Below are 12,180 nucleotides of genomic sequence, written 5' to 3'. Positions count from 1 at the left end.
GATGTAATCTCTTTCAACAGGCAGGTTATTAAAGACGATACATTTTGTATTAATTTGTCAGGGTTTCCTGAGATTATTCTTCTGATATATTTAACTAACAAACCTTATTGAAGTGGATCAATAAATGTATACTCAATAGTGAATTATTGATAGTTAATACATCAAATCTGCTGAGTGTCTTTTTTATTTAAGTAAATTAAAACAAATTTCAAGTCTCTGATGAGGACATGTAAGATTCATTTTAACCAATCAGGTGTCTCCTTTTGTCATCATTTCCTTAGTCTTTGGTGTGTTTGGTTTTCCACAAAACAGTTGCGAATGTAAATATTGTTTTAAGTAAAATCCTCAATTTATGCTGATGATACGCTATTTCTTTTTTCTAATACTTGAAATTTGCATTCCAAATATTGTACATTTATTTAAAGGCCATGTTAATATGGCCCTCATTCGTTCTTTTTGCCCACATTATTCGAACCGTAGTTAATAAAATGAGAATGCTTCAGTTTAAATGCCTCTAACAAATAGAAAATCACATAAATACTTGTAAATGTTAAATCGACAAAGACCTCTGTTTAAATGATAATGTTGCCTGAAACAGTTTGAAGAAAAACATCTTTATTATCTTAAAAGGTTGTCAGCATCATAATGAACAAGAACATATCACATTTTAAATCTTGTATGATAAGAGAGGAAGAGCATCAGAGTGAAACCAGCAGCAGAGTCCCAGTGAGTCAGATCAGGACTGGGAACACTGGTCTCTCCTCAGTGTCTCTGAGAGCAGAGGCTGGGAGCCCTGGGTGGCCTCACAGGTCACAGAGACCACCTTCCTCCACTGGTCTGCAGGGAGCCTCAGGGTGCTGCTCCAGCTGTAGTGGCCGTCCTTCTCCAGCACCCCGGGGCTCCTGCTCTCCTCCCCGCTGCTGCTGCTGCTGCCGTCCACCTTCCAGGCCAGACTCCAGTCTGAGGGGAAGCCCTTGTTGGCCAGGCACATGAGCGTGGCCTTCCCCTGCTGCAGCTCCTCACTGGAGGGGGGCAGCACCGTCAGGGTGGGACGGACATCACCTAGGAGACACCAATCAGCTTAGAGGACAGGGACCACACAGCTGTCAATCAAACACCAGACACTTGGACACCTTTACTGTGAGAGAGGTGATTTTCTCCTTTAAGGAGTTTCTGTCAGATGTTCTTTCTGCTCCACCAGTCACTCACTCACACATTGTTTCACTTCCCTTTAAGAAGCCTCTCATGCATATCAGCACAGAGAGAATCATCATACAGAATGAGCTGAAATACATCAAACTACACTGGAGATAAAACATCAACATGTGGACAAATATTAAATCTTTATCATCAAAAACGTAAATTAAACATTACTTTAAAATATTTAGTGGAAACATAAACAAGTTCAGAACATGAAGTGACTACAATCAAACGTTCTTCATGTGGATGTCAGTCATCATTAAAAACTGTTCAAAGATTTAAAAATTTCGAAACAATATTTGACACAATGAAGAGGTTTTGCACATTTTCAAATACGTATATTTATCTTCACTCTGTTCAATTTTATTTGAATCATTCTGATTCTAAACTTGTTTTAAAACAGTTTTAATTGAGGTAGAAATGAACCCAAACTTTTAAAACATTTGTAGAAGTTTTATCTTTTTTACATTTCCAGCTGTTTGAGTTTCAGTAGGAGAGGAATGAGTAAACACATGTTGAGTAAAGCTGCTCTGAGTTAGTCTCCATGATGAAGGAGGAGAAATAAACACATGAATCCTAAAAGTGTATGATTAAAACAAGATATATTCATCTGCCTCAAACATCCAGAAACTACATTTAAAACATTACTTTAGAATAATTCATTTAGTATTATTGTGCAGAAACTTACTTCCAACGTTCAGTCTGGTTCCTCCACCAAAAGTCAACCACAGTGATACAAAGTCATTGAGCCGCCGTACAAAAACCTCTCACTGTAGAGAGACACGCTCTCTGACTTTGACAGACTGAACTAAAACTACACTCAAGATGCAACTTTACCATTGAAGATGTTAATTATTATTTATTCCCCAGTTTAAAGTTTTACTTTCCTAAAAATTACTTTTTTTAATTTCTGTTGCTGAACTGAACTTTGTCTCTTCGTGCAACATAACTGTCGAGAAAGTCGTCCATCAAAACTAAAAGACAACTATTTGTTTCTACATTGTTGAATATAAAAGAATACAAAGACCAATGACTTCTGAAATAAATAAATATTCAAACATTTGACTTACTTCCAAATTCCAGTCTGGTTCCTCCACCGAACGTGTACCACAGTGATACAAAGTCATTGAGCCGCCGTACAAAAACCTCTCACTGTAGAGAGACACGCTCTCTGACTTCGACACAAACAAACTCAACAAACACATTCACAGTTTAACCAGTTTATGTATTAACTGGTTAAAATGACATAAAACTGATGAAGAAATTATACATATCTATATAAAAATGTATTTGAGAATTGTTAAAGATCAATGAGCAATAAAAACTTGTCTTTCAGTAAAACATATGATTTAGTTTAAAGTCGTCCCTTCAGTGATGCTCATCTGTGTTGCAGTGAATTTGGGGGATTTTACAAAACATTGCAGAACAAAATGTTTCCGTCAAACTCAAACCAAAGGCTGAAATAATGAGCACTGACACATTCCTGATCAATACTCTGATGAACTCATATTTCACTGTGCAACCGTGTGTTGTGAAATCATAAATAAGTTAACCTTTTAAGAACAAGAATTGAAAATACGAACATCTACAATTCCATAAGAACGACATCTTCTGAGAAAGATTGTGTCCCATTAAAAATGAATTTACAAGACTGACTTTAGACTTTACAGCAAGTTCAATTCAATTACATTTAATTTGTTTAGCCCAAAATCACAAATTTGCCTCAGAGGGCTTTACAACCTGCTAACCAGTGACTGGTGATGGTGAGATGAAGCTTTATGAAACATTCAAGCTTTCCAGCAAATTGGTTAATTTCTCACGGATTCATGTGCTCACAAAACCTCCTGCTGGCCAAAAAATGTAAAAGACAAATCTAGTACAGAAGATCTCCACCATGTAATTTGTGATATCAGGACAATGTTCGTGTTCTTAAAGTGGCAGTTATTTCTTTTTACTCAGAAACGATATTTTCCTCAATGTGTTACGGCTTTACTTGTCATTAACCATTGGTCTAAAACGATACCAGCCTTGATATGAGCTTCACAAAAAACTTCCTGGATTACTCCACACACGCTCCCGAGCCTCGACACAGCACGTAACATCACTGCCGGTAACAAACATGTCATGTTGTTAAAAAATGTTAGTGATGTTCCAGACCGTTTTCAAAAAGGCCTTTTTTGCTCGTTGTGGATTTTTCGCAGGGTTCATTTTTAAATCCTGGGCTACAGAGTCCATCGCTAACAGCACCACCAGGAGGGAGGAGCGTCCTCCTGACTTTATGTGTCTCCTCCAATCAAGTTGCAGGAGAGAACCACAAAGAACTAACGTTACGTTGCTCAGCAAGAAAAATGATCATTTGTTTATGTGAAGCTCTATAGGACCTGAGTGCAAAGACGTTTTTACTGCATAAACGGAGGTCTATTTATTTTATAAAACCGTAGAAAACAAATGTCATGTGATGGGAAACTTCTGGCTTTTCTTTGTTTCCATATAAATCCCCTTCATTTGTACACACTGCGTGATTACTGATCAACTTCACTGATTTTGTAAAACAACAACTGCCTCCAACAACGAGGTCTTGTTTTGCTATATCATGTTCTTATGTGGTGGTTTGGATACCGAAACAAGTTTTAACACACATTCAAATTCAATTTGATCAACGTTGAGCTAAACAATAACATGCAGTTAGTGAAACTAACTCTGACTCATGTTTCAGTGAGTATTTTAATGCCATTTTTTAAACTTATTTTGTTTTCAAATCCCAGTTTTGGTGGACTTTGCAGTTTTACTGGAGGTGTGCCGTGAGTTGTCTCTATGGTTTCAGTAGATTTGAGGTGTGAGTGAGAAACTGTAATCTGCTCCTTCATACCCAGGTGGCAGTGTGTGTGCATGTGCAGTATGTCTAATAATGGTTGAGAGAGAGTACCATGCATCGTCGTATGTAAGTGTCTTTTATGGGATTAAGAACATTGGTGTGTTTGCAGTAAATGGCTGTGATGATTATTTTTGCTCTTACTAGACAGTTCAAATAAATAAATGCTCTTGAATTTGATCAGGAAGAAAGTCACATCATCTGTCTCTGTCTCATATTTCAGCTTTTCAGAGCAGGAACCAGGAAGTTGGATATTAACTGAAATTTTAACAACAATCTGCATTTCAAACACGTTCTCATCCCAACTCGTCACACACCGACGTTTGGTCAAAACCCTTGGTGATACTGACTGTGATGCTCCGCTACGGTCGCAGTAAACACTCGGTTAACACTGTTCATTTTACACAAACCGATCGCAAAAACACAGTGAAATTTAGGGAAAGCAGTGTTTTGTTGGTGGAGAAAAAGTCACAGACATTTAAGTAACTTGTAATCCAACAACCTTCTTTAATGAACAACGTCATCAATTTCAGATGAACCGAAGAACATCTTCTTAATCAAGACAATATTACAGTGGTGTTAGAGATAATTAATGAAGATAACTGTACTTGGGCTACCTGGTAGTTATCTACCTGGTGATTATGTCTAAAATAGAGCTATGGTCAAAGAATGGTAAACATTTTAATTACAGCTCTGACATGCCATGACAAAGCTGATCTCTGTTCCCCTGAACATCCTGTTCAAAGAGTGTAATAGGAATAATTACATAACTAAGTTCAGATTTTACCAACATGTGTCGATCAGTATTCTTCGGATCTGGTTCAAAGAGTGTTAAACCACATTTTAATTCACGTTCACATGTAGGCAACGCGTGCTGACCACTGTTTGACAAAGAAATCACTATGTTTTCAAGGAAAACACAAACAACGCAACATAAAGGCGGAAATCTTGAAACATTGATCTGCTTGTTGAAAGTCCCGGGTGTGTTTGACCATTTGGTCTTTTTACTACGTCGGCACTCCCGGAGCATTTTCTCAGTGAGTCTGAAGACAGATTAATGACGCCGATGGGTTCGTATCGTAAATGCTTGTGCGTCGGTTTCGGGCGTGACAAAGCGTTTGTTTTTGACGCCCTGGGAATGAGAACGGGCCGGCGTCTTACACGAGTTTTAGCTTCTCTGGAGGCAAAAACAACGTCATTAAGTTGAGTTGAGCCAGGTTCCTGTTTTTAAAGAAGACGGTCAGCAAACTTGAAATACTTTACTTTCTTAAAATTCTTTACATTACTCCCACTTCTGATCCGGGACGGTTGAAGACGGCGTATAAACAGAGTATTGAAGACACGACAACAGCGTTTTATTGCAGCTTTTGGCACTCCGTGTTGACACCTTTGCACAAATGAACTGTTTGATTACCAACAACTTGAAAAGCCTTTATTTTCATATTACAGTTTCATTATAATCGTATTTACAAATTAATATCATATGTGTTTGAGAAATGTACAACAACACAAGTCAATCAAAGTGAAACGCTGCGAGCTTCATAACATTCTGTACGGCACACAGCAGAACAGAAATACAATAAAACCTAAAGAGCAGACTTTAAGATAAACAGTCTTCGTGACGTGTTAGTAATCTACCGAGCAGGTACAGCTGTGTTTTATGAGCCGGTTGCTAAGGACTGCTGTCACTGTGCTGGTCGAACAGCTACTCGGCTTAATTTTATTGTCATTCATATCCACGTGTGTTCCATAAAAGCCATAAATGCTCTGCCCACTTCTGCACTGAGCTTACAGTTACACACTTTACACCCCTTTGAGAGTCTCTGATGGCAGAAAATCAAAAAATATGCATGTAAAACCGAAAAGACATTATTTTAAAAAGGGATATTTTCAATTCACCTGCCCTTCAGTGTGACCCCTGAGCCAAGTTATTACTGGCTTTCCTTTTAATAGTCTCACTTCCCCCTCTGCCTTCTTTCCTATTCCACCAGACTCACCACACTTCCACTTTCCATCTGTGACCTCAATCACATGCAACAGAACACAACGTTACAGGAAAATGTGAATCTGACATCAGTATATCAACATCCAGCCAATCGGTCTCTTCACCGTAAAGTCAGGACATTTTTACAAAAGTGCAATTTTTCAAATGCACCCACAATAATTTACTGCAGTTTGAAGAGTAAATAATACTTAAAGTTATCTTAACTACAACAGAAAAGAGTCTCAGTACTTAAAGGTAATTAAATACATGCATGTTTTTTCCTAGTATATAAAGATGTCTGAGAAAGAAAGGCACATTTTATTACTTACAGTAATGCAGCCGTGAGCAGAACCTTCTTCTCTTAAACCAACTCAAACTAAAGTAAACATTGACTTATTTTGTTACGTTTGTTTTTGTCACGTGACTCGCTGTCTTTCCAAAATAAATTTCCAAGTTAGGTTTACTTAATTTTTAGGTTTAATTACTTAACGTAACTTCTTGGTTAAGCTTAGGAAAATATCGTAATTTGGGAAAAAATACTTTGTACGTTTGTAACATGAAATGACTTCTTTTGTTGCGCAAATGATGATGTTAGTAAAGCCGGGAAGTTACGTAGCAGAATTGAGGCACATAAGTCAATGTTGACTTGGTCTCACAAGGGACATGGACAGCGGTCTCCTGGGTGAAAGTCCAGTTTTGGTTTTACAGGAACTATATTTGTCATTCTGTTGTGATGGATTATGCATCTAAAGCAAGTTTTCAGATCGCTACAACTGAATGAACATGCAATGTATCAATAGATTACACTTGTTTCTTTGTGGTTATTTTCAAGACAAATGCCCTGTCTTGTACTGTAGCCTTACACTTGCAATATCTCTAGTAACCATCAGGGGGCGACTCCTCTGATTGTATAGAAGTCTATAAGAAAAGCACTGATTTTATCAAAATCGCACGCTGCTAAAATCAATGTAACTGCATGAAAAAACATCATTATGGACCTTTAATGCTCTAAAATGTGTTCTGGAAGAGAGACTCAAACTTCAATCTAATGTTGTCTGACTCCTTCCTGCCACAACAAAAGAAGTTTGTTTCGACACGCCGCTGTCGTCCAGAGAGCGCTCATTGGACTGGGTCGTCTGCCCGTCCACGTCGTCCGTCAGAGCCCTCCTGTACACCCCCGCCAGACTCTGCCTGAACCGCCCCCTCACGTCCAGCCCCATGCAGAAGTACAACAACGGGTTCACGCAGCTGTTAAAGTAGGCGACGCCCTTCGCCACAGGGTGCCAGATCTTCACCACCGTGTTCTTGCTGTCCACCATCTTTACCAGCAGGAGGCAGTGGTACGGCGCCCAGCACAGGAAGAAGGCGACGACCAATGATGCTAGTATGCGCAGGGGGCGGGACTTCCCTGCCAGGCGGGTGCGTCGGATCCCAATTGCGGCCAAGATGTAACAGATGAGGATGACCATGAAAGGCAACATGAAGCCACACACGAAGCGGATGGAGTAGAGGACCAGTTTGGCGCCGTTGTTGGACTCCTTCACCTCCAGGGAGCACTTGGTCAGGTTGTTCTTCTGGTAGACCTGGCGGTAGACTAAGTACGGCGCGCTGAAGACGGTTGCGGCGCTCCAGACGCAGACGGCCACCAACCTGGCGGCCCACAGGGTGCGTCGCCGCTTGGTGAAGACGGGCTGCCAGATGCAGAGCGCCCGGTCCAGACTGATCACAGCCAACAGGAAGACGGAGCAGAACATGTTGGCGTACTTGAAGAAGCCGTTGAACTTGCAGATGAAGATGCCGAAGGGCCAGCTGTCGAAGAGGAGCTTCTTAGTGAGGGAGAAGACTCGCGTGAAGCAGAAGATGAGGTCCGCTATCGCCAGATTCACCAACCACACGTTGGTGACCTTTGGCTGAGGAGGAAGAAGAGAAGAAGAAAACAAAGGATAAGGGAACAAAGAGGGAAAGAGGAGAATTGTTTAGTATTTTGTTCTCGTACAATTATGCTTTGAGGGTAATTTGTCTAGATTACGTTTGCTTTCGACGTTTTACGAATGCATTTTAAATAAGTCGACAGAAGTTTGCACAAAAAAAACAACGTGATCTCACAGAAATGAGCACGAGGTCTTAACAGCACATTATGAGGTGGTGGCATGTTATATGTTGAAATTACGCGTCGGCACCATGGAAACAATTGATTTAAAAAACATCATGGTTGGGTTTACAGTAAATACGTAAACTTAGATTTAGGCAACAAATCCACATAGATTTAGAAAAAATGTCACAAATGTAACTTGACAATAACTGAAGAACATTTTGGCGCTGCTGATACCGGTCTTTGTTTGACCCATTCACCTCCCATCATGACCACGGTGATGAAATCTGTCAGCTAGAAATGAAATTCTGCTTTAGTGCGAAATCAAAAAATGTATTGCTTCAGAAGCTATTCTTTGAGTATAATAAGTATGGAGTTGGTTTACAGAATGCAGAAAAGATTTCAGCATATTTTTCACATATTTATATATATTCACAATATCACACTCTTAACTTTAAATATCACAGTTTTTAGTTCTTCTTCTTTTAAAGAACTGAAATATATTCTAACTTCCTTCTTCTTGTATCACACATCAGTGCAGTATGCTTATAGCTGTAAACACAAATAAATGAGTTTGTCACACCACTTAAAAATGTGTCATTAACCACCCAGCCAAATTTTAACGCTTAAACAAATTTGCAAGTAAATAAAATTAGGTTTCAAAATCTTGAAATAAAAAAGCTGGGGGCGTTTTTTACAGTCACAGTATGTGCGGCATAATGGCTTTCTCCCTGCATGCTCATTTTATACTCTATGCTAACTTGAATGTTGATAAAAGTATTTATTCTCTTGTTGACTTTCCTAATGCTATCGGGCCAAACTGATGCAAATTCTGATGGTAAAATGAATCATTTCCAAGCTCAATCTGAGATTTTACAAAGCGCTTCAGGGCAAAATGTTTGTTTTTTTTCCTATTTCTAACTCATCACACACTGTGAACCCACCTTGAGCTTGAATCCGGCCACCCAGATCACCATGGAGTTCCCCGTGATGCCGAGCACGACGGTCAGACTGTAGAGGACGATGGAGACGTTGTCCAAGACGGCGTCGACGTCCACCGTTGTCGCCTGGTCATTCTTGTAAGGCTTGAGGACGGGAAGGGAGGCGTTGAGAGACATTGCTTGGCTGGAAAACAGGAAATCAAAATGTTACTGATCATATAACTCCTGTTTCTAACAGACAACGAGGAAGAAAATGCAAGAAGACGACCTGAGACATGAGGGTCCGAGTGGATAAGTTAAAGGCTTTATCTCGGGGGTCAAACTTTTGACTAATTATCTGCACAGTTCTGTCATTTGGTGAAAACACATTTTTCCAGCCAAATACCTAAATAAATCTACTTACTGTATCTCAGTCAAAATAAATATATGTTCACCAACACATTTAGATTTTCCAACATCCTACAAATGCTTTTTTTTATGTAAGCTAATGCTTCTAATTTGAAGCAATAGATTAAGCGTTTTAAGCCCACAAGTTGTTGATTTGATTATTAACTTGTGCATCGTTTATGTTGCTGTGATAGGAGAGATTTAATAGATTAGATTTTATGAACTAAATATGCAAGTTAAAAAACAGTTTTCAAGTACACGTGACCGCAGTGATGACTGGGAGGAAAATATATTAAGATAGGTCAACAACTGAGCATGGGGCGGTAGGAAGTGGGGAAGGAGCCATTGGCCGTCACCATCTTGGTTTTTTGTAACCAGAAGTGACATCAAGAGGGCGGAGCTAAGTACAACCGAACACTGAAGAAGAGATCTTTACCAAAATGTTACAATTAACTTTCATCAACTGAAAACACTGTGAAAGGTTTAAAGTTGTAAGATGAAAACACGACAACTCCCAGATTGCACAACGCGGTGGTGAAGACCCGTCGATCACAAGGTAGTCAGGCTTAATATAAAAAGATTATGAAAGAATTCTCACTGTGGAGCATGTCAGCCGGAGTTCCTATTGATCATTTAATAGTTTTATGGGAATCAAAGTGATTCAAGCAACGATAAACTTGAAATCGATGTCAATTGAATCAGCTGAAACCACAAAATTACAGCTTCCCATGTCATAACCACAAAGTGTGTTTTTCCAAGTTTGTCCATTAACTTTCATTTGATAAAAACTCTTTATTTTTACCTTAAAATAGCTAGCAGGAGAAAGCTGGTCATCTTGTGTTGCTTCATCAGACAGATCATAAGGAATTCATATTTTGTGTTGTGTACTATTCAACTTCTTCATTAGCTTCCTTCCTGTTTTCTCATGTCACGCAGCACAGCGAGGACGTTGGTGGACCAAAGACGATCTAAAGAGCTCTTGAACGTAGCATGGGTTCGGGTTACTTCCTGTTTTACTTTCATGATGAAAACACTCAAGAAGTTTCACTGTATCACGACGTGCAAGAAACACGTCTTTTTAAGGAGACAACTTTTCCATTCACAAATGATGCTCTGCAAATAGACGTTAATAGACAGCACAGTGTGAATGAACAGGAGTTTGTGAATAAACCGTGTGCGTGCGTGACAAGTCAGATATAACCAGCTGAGTCATTGTTTTTCCATGTCTGAGAACGTAGTGTTTATGTGCATGTGTCAGTGTGTGTGTGTGTGTGTGTGTATATGTGTGTGTGTGTGATGGCTTAAAATGCATTCATGTGTGCTAGACACTGTCCACACTGTTTTGCCTTCACCTATAATTTAATGTTCCATTTTGCTTTTACTGCAACTCAGACAACAGATCAACCTTTTGCATAATTGTTGATCAGCATCTTAACAAGGTTGACTATTTAAAAAGCAAACAACAGCTTAATAACGTGTCTCTGTAACATCTCAGGTCTAATATTTGCAAATTTGCAAATTTCTTACTAAAAAGTATCAGTAAAATATCAGTTCCGTCTGTGTGCGTGCAATAAACGCACCTTTATCTTTAACAGCAGCGACAGTGATGCTGCTGTGAGACTTTAAAATATATATACAGTATTTATATATATATATATATATATATATATATATATATATATATATATAAATACATGTGGAGCATGTAAATGGGAATTCATATTGATAATTTTAATGAAATAGATTTATAGTCTTTCTGAGTTTGAAAAAATATGTGACACAGTCAAAACATGAAGAGAAACTGTCACAGTGGACGTCATAATGAACACTTACAGTCTGAGTGATCATTTGTATTTTTATGTAAGCAGCAGCTGCAGCTCAGAATAATGAAACATCGCTGTTAAGGTGATGACTGTCTGGTTTTGGTTTGTTATATTCCTCAGACATGACAGGACGTTTGCACAAACATAAACGATGCTCGCACAATATTTGGCACCAAATGTGACGAATGTTTTCTGCTCAAGTTTCAAGTCTTTAACGCACAACGGTTACATTGTTACTTCTCAGACTTCCTCCAACAATGCTCATACAAATAAGTATTCATACAAGTAAAAACATTATAATTTAAGACATTAAATATTGCAGAAGTAAAAGGGATAAAATGGACTAATATGTATTTGTTGTATCATATTTTAGTTGTTTTCTAATGTTAGCAGACCGGTTGAATCCCAGGTGTGAGTGATTAAGTGTCCCAGTGAGGCGTGGCAGTGAGCTTCTGGCTCACATGGAAAGCAGACATCGTTAATGTTATTTATTCCACCTGTGCTTCTCCTGCTCTCAACAAGTCTGAGTATCTGATGTGAAAAGTCTGTTCAGACTTGTAACATGCTGAACATGTTACTTACGTTCAGCTTCGAAAGGTTGCAGTCGTGATGTTTAAGTTTTTAATTAAGATTAATTAAAGATTGTTTTTGTTCTTACTTTGCGACACTTAAATAAAACAGAGACACCGTTAATGTTACGAGTGCAGGCTGGTCTCGTCCAGCATTTGTAGCTAAAACTACGAGAAAATATATATATCCCAGGAAATAATGTTGTTTTAAATCCATGTAATCATGAAGAACAAAGTATAACAGAAACAAGAGGGCGGGTAGAGATCTATGAGCCAGGAGAGGGCTGTTCGTTCCCCGTGTGAAAACGAGAA

General features: G+C 38.9%; 1 protein-coding gene and 1 gene segment (V, D, J or C); both read right to left on the bottom strand.

The window, feature by feature from the left end:
- Positions 1-604: 604 nt before the first annotated feature.
- The window catches only part of LOC306708309 (Ig kappa-b4 chain C region-like), a 142,683-nt gene continuing 131,107 nt past the window's right edge, over positions 605-12,180 (bottom strand). The window contains exons 2-3 of the C gene segment in view: positions 1,889-1,926; positions 605-1,062 (exon numbers count right to left, since the gene is read on the bottom strand).
- On the bottom strand, positions 6,950-9,266 carry LOC306707852 (formyl peptide receptor 2-like; the record flags this gene model as incomplete). The annotated part of the gene is made up of 2 exons (XM_079175492.1): positions 6,950-7,966; positions 9,093-9,266. The coding sequence occupies 2 exons, from the start codon at positions 9,264-9,266 to the stop codon at positions 7,097-7,099; spliced, it is 1,044 nt and encodes a 347-aa protein (XP_079031618.1). The 3' UTR covers positions 6,950-7,096.

The sequence above is a fragment of the Pholis gunnellus genome (genome assembly GCF_910591455.1).
Source record: "Pholis gunnellus genome assembly, chromosome: 16".
Lineage (NCBI taxonomy): Eukaryota > Metazoa > Chordata > Actinopteri > Perciformes > Pholidae > Pholis > Pholis gunnellus.
Note: the sequence above shows the minus strand (reverse complement) of the source record. Positions and strands in the feature narration are given on the sequence as shown.